The sequence below is a fragment of the Schistosoma mansoni genome (assembly GCF_000237925.1).
Source record: "Schistosoma mansoni, WGS project CABG00000000 data, supercontig 0097, strain Puerto Rico, whole genome shotgun sequence".
NCBI lineage: Eukaryota > Metazoa > Platyhelminthes > Trematoda > Strigeidida > Schistosomatidae > Schistosoma > Schistosoma mansoni.
The window spans coordinates 696-17,703 of NW_017386031.1; the positions used below are offsets into that span (position 1 = coordinate 696).

General features: G+C 35.9%; 1 protein-coding gene across 1 annotated transcript in view; it reads right to left on the reverse strand.

Moving 5' to 3' along the window:
- Positions 1–1,453: 1,453 nt before the first annotated feature.
- The window catches only part of Smp_152660 (glial cells missing related), a gene marked incomplete at both ends in the record, with an annotated part of 17,368 nt that continues 1,813 nt past the window's right edge, over positions 1,454–17,008 (reverse strand). Inside the window, 7 exons of the mRNA XM_018790437.1 lie at positions 1,454–2,324; positions 2,535–2,766; positions 3,289–3,408; positions 5,200–5,284; positions 8,133–8,233; positions 8,657–8,821; positions 12,346–12,592. Coding sequence (XP_018646253.1) covers positions 1,454–2,324; positions 2,535–2,766; positions 3,289–3,408; positions 5,200–5,284; positions 8,133–8,233; positions 8,657–8,821; positions 12,346–12,592 — 1,821 coding nt within the window. The remainder of the gene's footprint in view (positions 2,325–2,534; positions 2,767–3,288; positions 3,409–5,199; positions 5,285–8,132; positions 8,234–8,656; positions 8,822–12,345; positions 12,593–17,008) is intronic.

Consider the following 17,008-nt stretch of genomic DNA (forward strand, 5'->3'; position numbering starts at 1 on the left):
TATTTATAAATGAATGCATTTTGTGAAAATATCAATCACTCAACATTGTCACAGTGTGAATACTAACACTGGGATGTAAAGGTACATGCAGCTGACGAGTCCCAAGCAAGACGGAACACATATCCTAGACTTCACTATTAATCATATACCAAATATACTAAAACATAATATTATGGTTATACTGAGACAGTCGGGACATGGTATATATATAGGTCAACAAAGACTGATCAAAATACAATCTTTACAATCAACAATGCGTTCATTCAAATCGTTACAAAGAACTTCATACCTATTGAACAAATTACTGATTAGTTGAACTCAATAACTTAATGAATAACACATTATATGTTTAAAAACGAAAGGTAATGGTGTGATGTGAGCTACTGATATCCACATAAGTAGTATATTACGATAGTCGGGCATTGAATGTATTTTAGTAGAAGATCTATAAGGAAAGAACGAAAACGGCACACAATTGGTACGATAATGCATGAACAATTATAATCAGAGACTATGGATGGATATTTACAGAATAAACAATCAAATTGAGATAATTGTTTGTTATTTTGCAAATTAACTACTCACTATATGGTTGGTCTAGCTTTAATTGACTCATGATTTCAACTATGAAAATACTAAATTCTCCACAAAACCCCTTCTGATCTATAATCATATGCTCACTAGTGACTGACTTCAAGAGATATTTCCTTGAGTTCTAGTGGGAAGCAGTGACCAGTGGAGTTCTAACAAGTCTGTTGTGAGATATCAACTCACTGATGACAATTGGTGAACGGTCACTCAAATGTTCGTGGATTGTTTGAAGTTAGACATTAACACCGTTGGATGCCGGTTCGGTGGTCTATCGGTTGAGTGCTCTGGCGCAAGGCTGATAGGTCCTGGATTGGAATCTCGCGAGGCGGGATCATGGATGTGCACTGCTGAGGAGAACTTTATACCTATTCAACAAGTTACTGGTTAATTGAACTTAATAACTTAATCAATAACACATTATATGTTCAAAATGAAAGGTACTGGGTTCGAATCCCAAAACTGACTTCTACTACTAACCACCTATCAGTAGTCTACTTACAAAATTGTTGTTTTTTCAATTATCAAGAAGCGGAAATTTCAAATTTCAAATTCAGTTTATTATTGAACATTATAAAGAATTGATCACAGGTCAGTATGAATTTTCAAGAAAAAAAATGTAAATAAAAAAAGTACTATAAACAATAATAAAACAAAATTACAAACTTTTTTCACCGGTTAAATTGAATTTTCAAGGTTAAAAAAAAGAAAAAAAACAGTCATGGAAGACGAATCATAATAAAAGAACCTAAACAGAAATAATGGAGAGACCAAATTGTTGTTGCCAAGAAAAAAAGTTTACCGGATCAAAAACAATACTGATCAGAATAATAATAATAATCAATATAAGGATCACTAAAATGTATCAAAAATGTGAATTATTAATCAATAATTGATCAAATGTTATAGTTACCGGTTCATTTACAATGAAATAATTCAATGAATTATCATAGTGATGAATGTCACAGGGGAAATTATGATCAATCAAATATTGATTATCATTATTATTACTATTATTAGTAGTACTAATATGATTATTATTACAAGTAGTATGATTGCTAGTAGTAGGAGTAGTAGTACTAATCATAATAGAAGTATTACTAGTTCGAGGTAAACATTCTTCAAAATTATGATGTTTAACACCGTTTATTGTTAGATCTTGTTCAAACTGACTGATTTGTTCCTTCGATGATGATGACGATGACGATGATGATGGTAATAATGAAGAATTATGTAAATATGAACTGGACCAGTTGGTTGTTTCTTCTAGTAGATTTTGATTAAAAATGAATTCGTCCTTTTGTTGATAGTGATGATGATGATGATGCTGAGGTGGAGGAAATGGTGATGGATGATTGTAGTGAGTATCTTCCACCTGTTCTTCTTCTTCTTCACCTTCTTCTTCTTCCCCATCATCATCATCTTCTTCTTCATGTAAACTGTTTTCATTCATATTTTCATGTACATAATGATTGTTAACATTGTTAATCTCTTTCACTATTCCATATTTATCGAATTCAATAAAACAATTCATATTCATTGATTCATGCATATTTGAATTGAATAGAAAATGATAATAATTGAATGATTTATCAATATCATATTCATCTTGATTTATAAATTCCATACTTTCAGTTATCATCTGTTCTGTCCGTTGAACGATACTATCATTCATTGAACATTGAACAGTCGGTTGTTGTTGTGGTGGTGGCTGTTGATAATGTTGTCCTCCGTGGCTTGAATTGAGATTTTCCATGGAATAATTATTGACAGATCTTGTAGAATAAGTAGTATTAGTATCCGTATTGTCACTACTAATACTACTAATAGTAATAGTATTAGTAGTAGTGATAGGATCAGATGAAACTGTTTGATCTGACATTGACAAACATGGATTAGAGTAATAATAATAATAATAGTAATGATAATCATCTATATATGTTGACTGTTGTGGTGTAGAATGACAGATTTCATTATTTATATCATTAAACTGTACTGGATTACTCTCATCATTTTCCCGGTACATTGAATTGATCAATACACTCTGTGGATATTCATTATATGAAGATGATAAATATTTAGGTTTGTTTAAATATGAGCAATTATTATATTGTATAAAAAAGGATTCATTACCATTTAAATTGGATAGAGATGTTGTCAAAGGATCACATTGAATGACTTCAGTAGAATTTGAAACGATTTGTTTATTGAATGATTTAGATATATTTGTAGAGTATAACGATAATGATGATGGCAATGATGGCAATGATAATGCACAAGTGGTACAATTGGAATATGATACAGATGAAGATGATAAAGAAGAAGAACTTGATAATATAGATGGTGATAATGACCAATTCGGTGATGAATACATGGTAGAGATTATGGTATTTGTGATGTAATTATTTGAATTATGATGAGTTAATGAATAACTATCTAAATCTTGTATAGAATTCCAAAATGGTAATGATGATTGATGTCGATTCACTGTCGTCATAGTTATTGATGATGGTGATGATGATGGCAATGATGGTAATGATGTAGTTGTAAAAAGGGGATCGGAATAATAAGGATAATTCATTGTATTAATCTCAGTGGTGTTGTATTGTTCCTTATCAATTGATTGATTCAAGCTTGAATCGATTTGATTCATCGTCTCATTGTTCCATAAATTATTATTAAGGATATTCATTGGGTAACCATTATGAATTGTGTCCCCATGGAATGGATCATCATAGAAAATTGGATCGTTATCATTTTCATCAGTTTTAATAGGAATTTTAAATTTGTTAATTTGATCTGATCTTGTATTCTGTTGATCTACAAGGAATAATGACAATAATAATAATAAAGGATATCAGATAAATAATTTGTTAGACAACAAATATATATAGTGTGGTGTATGCTACTTATATCTGTCAACATAAGTAGTATGTAACACCAATTGATTGATCACTGGGTGGTGATCAATGTCATGTGTGTCAAGTCCTTCTTAGTGCTGATCGAATGCTATCGATCAAGTTGCAATGTGGCCACTAGTCTAGGTGGCTCGACACTGCGTGTACTATGTTGAGATAAGATGGTGGTTGGAGGTGGTCAACAGGAAACCCTGGACCCGGGTTTCGTACTACTTGGAACTCGTCAGCAAGGTGTACCTGTAATCTTGAGGGAACTGGTGCTCCCTGACGGATTCGATCCCATGTCACTTAGCCTCACAGTCAGAAACGTTACCACTGAGCTATCCGGGCCTCGATGGACTTCCTGTACAACTGAGATGTAATCACAATTGATTGATCACTGGGTGGTGATCAATGTCATGCGTGTCAAGTCCTTCTTAGTATGTAACACCACTCAGAAGCGGAATGCCTGACTGTAGAAGGTTGAGAAGACCGAATTGAAGAGAATGGGAATGTAAACAGAGAGGAATTGTAATAGTAATGAAGGAAAGATGAAGTTTGAGACAGTTCATGTAAGAGAATGAATTGGTTGTCTCCACCTAAGTTCTCGTCCATCACAGTAGTTGAAGAAGTTTTGATTTAACTTACAGAATGAATTAATTACAAATTGATTTCCTTTTTTTTCGTTATTGATAACCAGGAGAGAGTGAATGTTTGTTTTGTCTTAACATACAGTCCTTCTGGAATGTACACCGGTGATCTTACAGAGAAGTGAAACCAAGACCTCTACAGATTGTAACGAATGCTCAACCATTGAAATCGTTAGGCTAATGATCCATATTACAATTTTAGGTTAAATCCATCTCTCACAATGGGAACAAACCATAAAGCAAGTCAATCTCTGTTAAATCATGAGACAATAACATTACCACAGACTGATCAATCAATTTAAAGGAATGACTGTTATATATATAAGAGATAGAGAGTTGTCGAGGTCGGGATAATTTAAACTCTTACCAATAGTGTTAGAAACATCATACCATCTAAGTAATTTAGTGGTTATGTGGACTCAGAATAATACATAGATGCTTAAGGTGTAAGAGATTGGGTTCGAGTGCCAGTATGAATATCAAATCCTAGATGTAGACAGATACATCCAACTGACAAGTCTAAAGTACGACGAAATGATAATTCTGAGTCTCACTGTCGGCTATTGTAAAGAAAAACAACTTGCAATACAAATGTCTACATTGATCGATTCCTTATTGGGTTGCATGTATCGTTAATGCAAAGTAATTAAAATTATCAGTATGGGGTTGTAGAGATGATTGAGTTTTTAATTGAGATCATGGATTGATCAATGTTCGAACACCATTGCAAACCTGGAAGCAATGCACAGTCGTTTCGTCCTAGTATGGGACTCCTCAACAGTGCGCATTCACAGATCCTCATTAGGGCACTGAATCTGAGGCATTCACTATCGTTTGTAAAAGCCTAACCTGTAGACCACTGAAATGGTATCAAATGATGTACATGAATAAATTCAACAAATTTACGATATAGGGGAACCTTCATTCACTCCCTGGAATAGATAACTCTCTCTCACAGCCAACTCCTCAACAGTGCGCATACACAGACCCTTATTAGAGGATCGAATCCGTTTCTCGAACATTGAAAGAACATCAAACATCTTTAAGTCATTACACCAACTTACTTTTTCGATTTCTTTTGATATCATTCAGTGTACAGTTGGATTCATTAGATAATTTTTTGTAATAATTTTCATATTTCTGTTGTTTCTATAGAAAAAAATATCCATGAGTAATAAATATAAATTTAAGTAAAATAAATCGATCATAATTAGAAGGTTTTTTTGTGGAGTCAATTGAAGTTAGACCACCATGGAACACCTGGAAGCATTGGACGGTCGTTTCGTCCCATTTTGGGAATCTTCAGCAGTGCGCATCCACGATCCAGCCTCGTGAGATTCGAACCCAAGATCTACCAGTTTCGCACCAGAGCACTTAACCTTTTAGACTACTGAGCCGGCCGGTATCTAACGGTGTTAATGTCTAACTTCAACTAATCCACGAAGTTGAACAACCATTCACTAATTGTCTTCAGTGAGTTACTATCACGTAACAGACCTATTTGAACCCTACTGGTTACGGCTTCTCACTAGAACTCCAGGAAATATCTCTTGAAGTCAGTCACTAGTGAGCGTATGGTTATAACCAGAAGAGGGTTTGTTGGAGATGTCAGTATTTTCATAGTTGAAACCATGAGTCAATTGAAGTTAGACATTAACACCATCGCATGCCGGCCGACTCAGTGGTCTAGTGGTTAAGCGCTCTGGCGCGAGACTGATAGGTCCTGGGTTCGAATCTCGTGGGGCTTGGTCGTGGATGCCCACTGCTGAGGAGTTCCCCAATAGGACGAGACGGCCGTCGAGTGCTTCCATGTTTTCCATGGTGTCCAGCTTCGATTGACTCATGATTTCAACTATGTAAATTGATCACATTGGAAGCTTTAAAAAAGCGTAAAGTTCATTTATTCATTAAAATTATTTCAAATATTTTTCAGAAAATGTAATCACTTCCATAATCTCTTCTACACTTATAGCCAGAATGTACTTCAACAGGAAGCTATTCCAGGAGTTCTAGCAAAAAAATCATAGCCAGTGCAGTTCAAAAGCGTTCTATATTGATTGGTTACCTACAAATTGTGTGGTACATACTAATTATGTCGACAGATATAAATAGTATATAACACCAATCGGAATTGGAAACCCTGACAGCAGAAGGCTAAGAAGATTAGGTTGAAGAGAGTAGAAAGGAATTGCACGTTGGATGAATCATATACTTTGTGAAGGACAATTAATAGAAGATCTGCAAATGAAGCATTCAATGTATAGTTATAATCTTTTACCAAGACATTCTGTAATTTTGTTTTGAAATACATTGGTTATCCCCACCTGTGTTCTCATTCATTACAATGATATAATGGTGGCTCAGTATCGTGAAATGATGTAAAGATTAAGCTCTCATCGACATTTCTAAATGCTTTGTTCTCAATCTCTGGTTTGATCATAATGACCATCAAATGGCTTCCAGATTTTTAATGATGGTCTAATATTGATCAGTTCATAGTCCCAATTGCAACTCAATAATCAGACAAATCAAGAGTGGGAAAGCAACAGGACCTGACAATAAACCAATCGAAACACTGAAGTCAGACACCAAAGTAACTGCAAGTATGCTTCACCTTCTATTCAAGAAGATTTAGGAGGAAGAACTAGTGTCACTGGCAGACTAGAAAGAAGGATACCTCATCAAGATACCAAAGACAGGAGACGTGAGCAAATGCGAGAACTACAGAGACATCACACTACCATCAGTAGAACAAACAGTTTTCAACAAAGTGTTGCTGAACCGGATGAAAGATTCAGTAGACGTTCAGCTTCGAGATCAACAGACCGGATTCTGTAAGGATCAGTCGTGTACAGACCAAATAGCGACACTACGGATCATTGTTGAACAATCAATTGAGTGGACCATGTCACAATACATCAAATTTTATGACTAGGAGAACGAGTTTGACTGTGAGGATAGGAGAACTTCATGAAACCTTATTCGACACTATGGTTTACCTGAGAAGATCGTTGACATCATACAAAATTCAAAAGACGGACTAAACTGTAGAGTTGTTCATGGAGAACAGCCGACAGATGCATTCCGAATGAGGACTGGAGTCAGACAAGGCTCCTTACTCTCCCCCTTTCCCTTTCTTCCAGTGGTTGACTGGATTATGAAAACCTCAACATCTGAGGAAAAGCACAGAATACGGTGGACAGTCTGGATGCAGCTAGACGATTTGGACTTCTCAGATGACTTAGCTCTTCTATCCCATACACAAAAACAAATAAAGGTGAAAATGACAAATGTAGCAAAAGCCTCTGCATCAGTAGGCCTCAACATACACAACGGAAAAAGCAAGACCCTCAAATACAACACGGAGAACACAAATCCAATCACACTTGATGGAGAAATTCTGAAAAATAGTGGAAACGTTCACGTTCCTAGACAACACCAGCGATGGACAAAGAGGATCCGATGCAGACGTAAAGGCGAGGATTGGTAAATCAAGGGCAGTATTCCGACAGTTGAAGAACATATGGAATTCAAAACAACTATTGGTCAACATCAAAGTCAGAATCTTTAGTACGAACATCTAATCAGTTCTGCTGTACGGAGCCGAAACTTGTCCATGCAAGTTACTCAATAGCCGTTGACCGGATACCATCAGAAACAGTCCACTGTGAGAGAGAACAAACCACCTTCCAGATGAAGAGGAAGTCAGAAAAAGACGTTAAAAGTGAATAGGACCAAAGTACATCACGAGGCAAGCCCCTAACTTGGAATCCTGGAGGGGAACAGAAAAGAGGAAGGCTGAAGAACACACTGTGTCGAGAATTAGAAGCAGACATAAAAAGGATGAATAGCAATTGGAAACAACTAGAAAGGATTTCTCAGGACAGAGTTCGATGAAGAATGATGTTAAGGTGGTTTATGCTCCTTCATGAGGGGTAACAAGTGTAAGTAAATAATCTTTACAATCCTGTACTGATAATTCACAGAATTGACTTACCTTTAAGTACGTATTTGTTAACTTTTTTTCACGACGTATCCCTTTTCTATTTGTACCACGCTTGCCAATATGTTTTGTTTTACTTAATAAAGGAGAATTATCTATGTGTAAATGATTTTCATTGGTTTTTATATTTAAATTTATATAATCTGATGATGGATAAGTATAATAGTTACAAAATTCATTGGATAATGATTGTTCATATTGTGGAAGAAATCCATAGTCATGACATCCCTGCTGTTGTTGTTGTGGTAGTGGTGGTGGTGGCAACTGATCATGGAGGTGAGGATTTTGATGATGAATATATTGAATATTGTTGTTATGATTAGTAAGGTGATTCAGATCCCTCTTGATATCTGGTGATACTGGTGTTGTTATTGTTGTTGTTGTTATTCCTGTGACTAGGCTATCCACATTAGTAGGAGTAGTTGCTGTTGTAACATTAAGATTCATTGTGTTTGGAATAGTGGTAGTAGTAGTAGTAGTAGTAGTAGTAGTAGTAACTGTATCAGTTTCAGATAAACCGAAAGTTTTCAATGATGGACGATTATGATCATGTTCACCTTTTGCTTCAAAATAAACAGCACCATTAGCAAAACGCCAAAAATGTGTCACAGGATAACCGCTATGTCCACGACAATTACGTAGAATTAAACGACCTTTACAACCAGGTGTAATACATTCACGATCTGTGAAAATGAAACGAAAAAAAAGGACTATTCAGTTATGTGAATAATATTCTTTGGACTGCCGTTTCTACCCTAGTATGTCATTCCTTAGAAGGAGTTCATACCTATAACTCCTCATCCGGGGACCGAACTCATATCCTTTGATCTCATGAGCAAACTGTTAAATTTCTAGACTATTGAACCGATTTCCAATAATGTACAAATTTAACTTCAATCAATCCATTATACCACAAAAACTATCTTCCATTTTCTTCAATGAGTACTTTGCTTACATCCGAGACCGAAAGTTCTAGGTCCGATTCCTATAGGTAAGGTCATAGATATACACTATCACTAAGTAGTCACATACTAGAACGAAATGGCTATCTAAGGGATTCAGGTTTACTACTGTTGTCTAGCTAAGATCAGTCCAAGATTCAAACTATGTGGATGCGCACTGGCACCGAGGAGTCCCATAATAGGACGAAACGACCGTCCAGTGCTTCCACGTTTTCCACAGTGGTCTAGCTACAATTGACTCATGATTTCAACTATGAAAATACATAATAGTCAGTAATTATTCAAACAAAAATAAACATAATTACCCTAATTAGAAATTTAATCGATAAAATCGAAATGAAGTCAAATTTGTTATCCCACCATTATTATTACTCTTAATTTCTTTTTAATGCCTTATTCCCTCCCCTCCCCCTCCCTCTACCCTCCCCTTCCCCTTCCCCCTCCCCCCATTATAGTTAATTACGAGTATTATGAGAACGTGTTTTTTTTCTTCTTTCATTCAATTATTACCCACCTTAATTTTTTTTATTTTTTATAATGTGTATGGGAAAATGGGATATGCATGTCTGGATTGATCCCTTGTCTATTTACTTATGTTTGTCTATTTATATATTTCCCTCCCCCCTTGTCGGGGGGGGGGTAAATATTATCTGGCAACCTTATTACTATATGAGATAATATGTGTATACGTGACACCACGAGTGTACACCATTGTATACATAATCAATTATGGACAATATTTATGGGTTTTGCGTGAAGTTTTCGTAAAATGACCATTTTTTAGGAAAACTACTGATAATGAATATATTAGTAATATTGTATACATACATAATAATAAACAGTAAAAATCTATGATTAACATTTCCGTTAATATTATAGAGTTGAGATCATGAGCACTGGACGTCTGTTTCGTCCTATTATGGAACTCCTCAGTGGCAGTGCGCATCCATGATCCCGCCTCACGAGATTCGAACCCAGGACCTACCAGTCTCGTACCCGAGCTTCAATTGACTCATGATCTTAACTCTATAAAATTACTAAAATCTCCACAAAACCCCCTTCTGATAATTTCCGTAAATAATTGGGTTAATTTTTGCATTATTTTGTTTAAACAGTAGTTAATCTGAATAAGGATTTGTGGAGATTGTAGTAATTTTAATAATAATTGAATACACAAGTCGATCTAAGCTAGACTATCATTGAAAACCTGAAAGTATTGGATGGCCGTTTCATCTTAGTGTGGGACTTCTCCACTAGTGATTAGCCTCAACATGGATTTACTGAAGGTCAAGTGAGAAACCTTGACTAGTCAAGTCCAATCTGTGTCAACTGAAGACAGTTATCCAACTCAAACAATGGATGATTGGTTGCACAATATCATGGATCGATTGAAGTTAGACATTGATATCGTTGGATGGTGACTCAGTGGTTTACAGGTTTAGTGTTAACTCGCGAGACTGACAGTCCTGTTTTGGAGTTCCTTTAGTGTTGTATGGTGGATGCTCACTACTGAGGAGTCCCATACTTGGACGAAATAGTTGTCCAGTATTTGTAGGTTTTCAGTGACGGTTTAGCTTGGATCAACTCATGAATTTAACTATTAAAAATATCTAATCTATTTGTATTCCAACAAACCTCACTATTCTCAGTTTGAATGAAAACAAATGCACAGAAAGATTAAATAATTAAGTTTTGTACTCCCCACTTATTGAAGTTATTGATTGCAAGTGATCAATCTGTTTTGTCATATGTACATCTTAAGCAGATTACCTAAGTGTTGGTATTTAATCATAGGTTTTAGTACAGTTGGATAGTAACTAGGAGTGGAATCCATGGGGTGCATTTCATACTGTTTAAGACTTTTCAGTTGAATGTATCTGGATTCTAGTGTTGAAACTCGAACTCAGTGCCTTTTGCTTCAGATGTCTGACATGTTGTCCACTGAGCAGCTGAAAACAGACAATCCCTAAGATATATATACACATTCAAACGAGGTATTACATCAAAGAAGATATGTTTCTTCAATTTCATTATCCATATAAAAATAGCCGAAGCTCTTACCATCCATGAGCTTAAGTCAGAACTATGCGTACAAATGACAAATTGTCTAGTCATCCAGTAAATGTAAAATGTTCAAAGTAGACCAATTTAGTAATAGAAATATCCGACAGTTAATACTACTTGAGAATAACTGTATATGTAGTTGGAGAAGTGTTCAGTCAATTCGGTCATTCAGATGTATCTAAAATGGATCGATTACCCTCAATGACATTAGGTGATCATCATACCATATCATAAGTTGGCTTTATTTGGAACTGCATTGGTAGATGATGACCCAGCGATTTTAGTGCTTGAGAATTCACCAATGAACCTGAAAATCGTAGGTTAAATCCCTACTACAATCTTTCGTATGTTCTGTTCGTGGACGAGACAGTCGTCCAGTCCTACATGGTTTTCAATGGTTGTTTAGCTACTGTCAATCCGTAATCTAAACTACGTTTCCAGTCAACGTGCTCTATAGTATAACTCTTATATTATGTCATTGATAAGTTACTGTCCTAATTATAACATAATTCACCTTCCATGAGACAGTTTTCAATTGGACTCTCACTCTCTCTCTCTCTAAATTGATCACAAATGTCATGATTATCAGTCAACACATAGCCATTCATTACCAATTTATCTCTGTAAGTGTTCTGTATGGCACTAAAATAATTTTCGTTACTTCCAAAGGGTTCCACACCATAATGATGCTGTACCACTGAAAATCATGAAACATTGGACTACTTGTTCATCCTATTATAGAACATCACATATTTGTGCATCTACATCTTCGGTAGAAATTGAGATCAGAACTTTTAGGTCCTCAGGGGATGTCTCACAATTAGAATAGCTTAGTCAGTGTCCAGTGTTATAACATTAGTTAGAACAAAACAGCTGCCCAATGGCCTCTAGTTCTAAGGGTATTTTGGTTCATATGAATCTATCAGTTTGGGGGGTGAGGAGATTGTTAAGTTTTTGATTGAGATCATGAATCGATCAATATCCGACCACCATTGAAAATCTGGAAGCAATGGTGATCGAACATTGGTTGATTCATAATCTTAATCACATGGATCTGTAATGAATACAGCGTAAACATGAAACAAATTTCTACAGGAACCCTTCAATGAAAGATCAAATTCAATGAATCTAAGAATACTAACATCATAACAACATCAATCATGTTGGCAGAACTAACTTACTACATTGTTTCTTTCTTGCTTTATCACATATAGCTGGACGTAAACTTAATGGTTTACCTTGTACCATACAATTCATTGAACATTCTAATACACCAAGACATGATTTTTTTAATACTTGAGGATTATGATTATTTGTATTACGCATAGCCCAACCACTTTGATGTCGTCGTGCACGTTCACATGTTTGAGCATATACACGTCTACAATGTCCAGTTGGCCATAATTCATATGAATCATAATAATTAACCTAGAAAAAGATTTAAAAAATGGGTTGTTGGATTTCTTTTTTTAAAAAAAAGAAGGAAGAGAGAAGATTATTCAAGTTTATTTACATTTTTTTCGCCGAATATAGAAGAGGGGGTTTTTGTGAAGACTTTAGTAATTTTATAGTTGAAATCATGAGTCACCATGGAAAACATGGAAGCACTGGATGACCGTTTCATCTTATCGTGGGACTCCTCAGAAGTACGCATCCACGATCCCACCTCACGAGATTCAAACCCAGGACCTATCAGTCTCACGTCAGAGCGCTTAACCACTAGACCACTGAGTCGGCCGGCATGCGATGGTGTTAATGTCTAACTTCAATTGACTCATGATTTCAACTGTGAAAATACTGAATTCTCAACAAAATCCCTTCTGATTATAATCATATTCTCACTAGTGACTGGTTCCAAGAGATATTTCCTGGAGTTCTAGTGAGAAGCAGTGACCAGTGGAGTTCAATCGGGTCTGTTGTGAGATAGTAACTCAGTGAAGACAGTGGTGAACAGTGGAACGATTTCGTGGATTATTTGAAGTTAGACATTAACACCGTTGGATGCCCGCCGACTCAGTGGTCTAGTGGTTAAGCGCTCGTGCGCGGAACTGATAGGTCCTGGATTGGAATCTCGCGAGTGCGGGATCATGGATGCGCACTGCGGGGGAGTCCCACGATGGGGCAAAACGGCCTTCCAGTGCTTCCAGGTGTTCCATGGTGGTCTGGCTTCAATTGACTCATGATTTTAACTATGAAGATAATTCTTTTGTCAAGAAATGAAATTCTCTAGAGAAACACTGAAACCCCTCAAAAAATACACTGGTTAGTCGTTTCCTCGGAGAATAAGATTTCTCAACAGAGACAAAAGTTACATCAAATCTATAAATAAATTCACTTAGTATTGTTTGTTTGAATCTTCTCATTGATGTTTAGGACTGCAACTGGTCAGTCTCCTATTGGTATATGTGCATACTGTGCGTATTTCATCTATATAGCCTGAATTCACAAGCATTATAAGCAAAGATGGATGGATAGTGGCTAGCAGTTGGATGTACCGGCATCTGGAGTCCCAGAGTGAACATCAACTCTGAGATGCAGGTACATCCAGCTGACGAGTCTCAAATAGGACGAAACGCGCATCAAACTGGATTCCACTGCTAGCCATTATCCACCCATCTTTGCTTATAAATCTATGAATAGTTATTCATGGTATATCCACTTGATGATTATTTCCCCAGATTGATCCTTGGAAAATTGTGCTGATAATTGGTAAATATAAGCTGAAATGACGACCGATGGATTTCAGGCTTAGTCGTTTGAACAATCAGGAGCAAGTAACGTCATGTTTACACATTGATTAATTGTGTTCAATCTAGTGGAGAACATGTTCAATGCCATCTGATTTTCAATCTCTTTCATTCCAGTCAATATTAATTCGTGACTTAAGTAAAATATTTCATCTTCACAATATCTAATTTATAATTTATAATATCATCAATAAGAGTGTTTATTTCCAATTTGAAAGTTTAACTGACATAATAACACATAACTGTGAATCACATGTGGAGAAATTCAAACACTTCACTTCTACCCGAAGTTTGTGCTGACGATGTCGTTCAGAAGGACGATGAAAGCTCCACGACCAAACCATCCAGCTCAGAGAACAAAACTTCATTAAAATCACCCACTTGAGCTACAAATCTTCTCCACTATCTCAACATAATAACCATAAAAAGGAAACAATGAAATTTGAATGATTACTTATCAATCTTGAGTAGTTTATAAGTTTTGTTAGTTAGTCTAGTATAAAGCTATTCATTGAATAACAGCATGAATTGATTATCGTTAAACAGTCATTGAAAACCAGGAAGCTTTGAATAGCTGTTTCGTCCTAGTATAAGACTCCTCATTAGTACACATCTGTGACACTGTCAGGTACCGAAACCAAGACCTTCATGTCTTTTTGGGAGTCCTTAGACTTCAGAAAGTCAGATTGACATTAAATAGTTTATGTTTTAAATTCAATCAACTTACGATGTTGTACAATTAATATTCAATACCAATAGTGGATAACTATCCCACTCCTGATATGGTTTTCGCTGAGAGATCTAGAGATCTTTCATTTAACTCCTGATGCATACTGTTAAGCAGCCCCATATTAGTTCGAAACAACTGTCCAGTGTTTGGTGTGGACTATGAAAATTAATAACTTCCACAGACTCCTTACATTCATTAGTATTAAACTGATATTTAAATTGGGAACATTCGTCTAAGACTGAGATATACATTTAACTGATGAATTTCAAACAAAAAAACGTGTGTTTTATGTAAACCAGTAGAAAGTTAGTAACCTTTAAGAAGGATTTTAACAATCAATCTCTAAACTACCAGATACATTTATATCCCATCAATCACCATGAGAATTCATGCGATGTGCACATTTTCATCCCTCAATCCTGTCTACTAATTATGAAATGTGATCATTATGCCCACTAATATTAGATTAAATGATGTAACAGACTTTGAAACTGGATGATCCACATACAATTCCTATGGAAGGCGATGGATTCAATCAGTTCCATCAAGACTACGGGTATACCCTGTTGGCAAGTGTCAACTAATCAGAAGGGGGTTTTCTGGAGATCTTAGTAATTTTATGTAGTTGAGATCACGAGTCAATTGAAACTAGACCACTATGGAAAACCTGTAAGCACTGGATGGCCATTTCGTCCTAGTTTGAGATTACTCAGTAGTGCACATCCACGATCCCGCCACGCGGGATTCGAACTAACGACCCAATGGCCTCGCGCGCGAGCGCTTAACTTCTAGACCACTAAGCCTGCCAGCATCGAACAGTGTTAATGTCTAACTTCAACTAATCCACGAAATCGCTCCACTGTTCACCACTGTCTTCACTGAGTTACTATCTCACAACAGACCCGATTGAACTCCACTGGTCACTGCTTCTCACTAGAACTCCAGAAAATACCTCTTGGAACCAGTCACTGGTGAGAATATGATTATTATCAGAAGGGGTTTATGTGGAGATTTTAGTAATTTTATATTGTTGAAATCATGAGTCGATTGAAGCTAGAACACCATGGACAAAACGGCCGTCTAGTACTTACAGGTTTTCCGTAGATGTCTAGCTTCAATTGACTCATGATTTCAACTATAAAATAATTTTTAATTATGGGAACTAGGAAATCAAAGAACACACTTGTTTGGTCCTTGTTTAGGACAGTGAAATTGGTAAATTCTAACCAATAGAATTTGATAAATCTTCTAATCGAACGCTTGATTCGGTTTCCTAAGCTCTTCTAGTAACCCCCAGTTGCGAAATATCATTTCAGATTGTCTTGTGCTTCTGGAAAATTCCGGAGCCCTTCTAAACATAGTAACAGGATAGGTAATCGTCAAATCAGAAATGTGACGCGTGACTTTTCATCTTCTAGATGTCTCTGAGACACTTCTACTGAGTGCTGTTTGGATGAGATGTTCCCCATAGTCTTCAGGGCCCCTTTGGATTCTTTTTCGAGGAATATTATAGGTCTCCCCATGAGGATTCGCATTTAGTAGGTGAGCGCTAATCAGGAAGCTATCTGATATTCACGAAAATTCGAGTCATTGTTTATGGGTTGTAATTGTGTGGTTTAATGTTACTTTTGTGTAATTCAGTTGCCCAGTTACTATAACTTTGGAGTCTGTACTTTTTGGCATTCATCAGTATAGCTTGTTATCATGAATACCAAGTGAAGTACGCTATTTATTTTAAATGTTAAAATCTGAGTAATTGATATCTCAACACAGATAAGTTGTTGATCAACTAACTGTTTAAATGATAATCTTAAGATCATATCGCGAATATGATGAACTTTAGTTATTTTGACTGAAAAATATCTTGCGACGAGTTCCGAATAGAACGAAACGCGCGTCCTGGATTCCTTGCTAGCTACCACCTATCTTTGCTTATCTTGTGAATGTTGTATCATTCCATTTAAACCCAATATTTAACATCTCAACATTAGTATTGTAAGAAGACCTGAATGTTTAACAAAGATCACTTAGTATTTAGACTACTGAGACAGTATCCACTATTTCACATGTCTAATGTAAATCAATAGACGATACTAGACAAACACCTCTTCAGTTAGGCTATAAACAATTACTATAACCATTTGAAAATTCAATTGCATCATTGTATATATACATTTAATCATCATAAAATTAAGCTTTTATATTTCTGGGAAATAAGCATTCTGATTAACTGAGATAATTTTATTATTTACGTAATATACAATCAACCGTTCACATTCAAATATACATTTTCACGATAAATTACATACTACTTTATTTATTTTAACCTCGCAAATACATATTGATCAAATCATAGTGTCATTATTA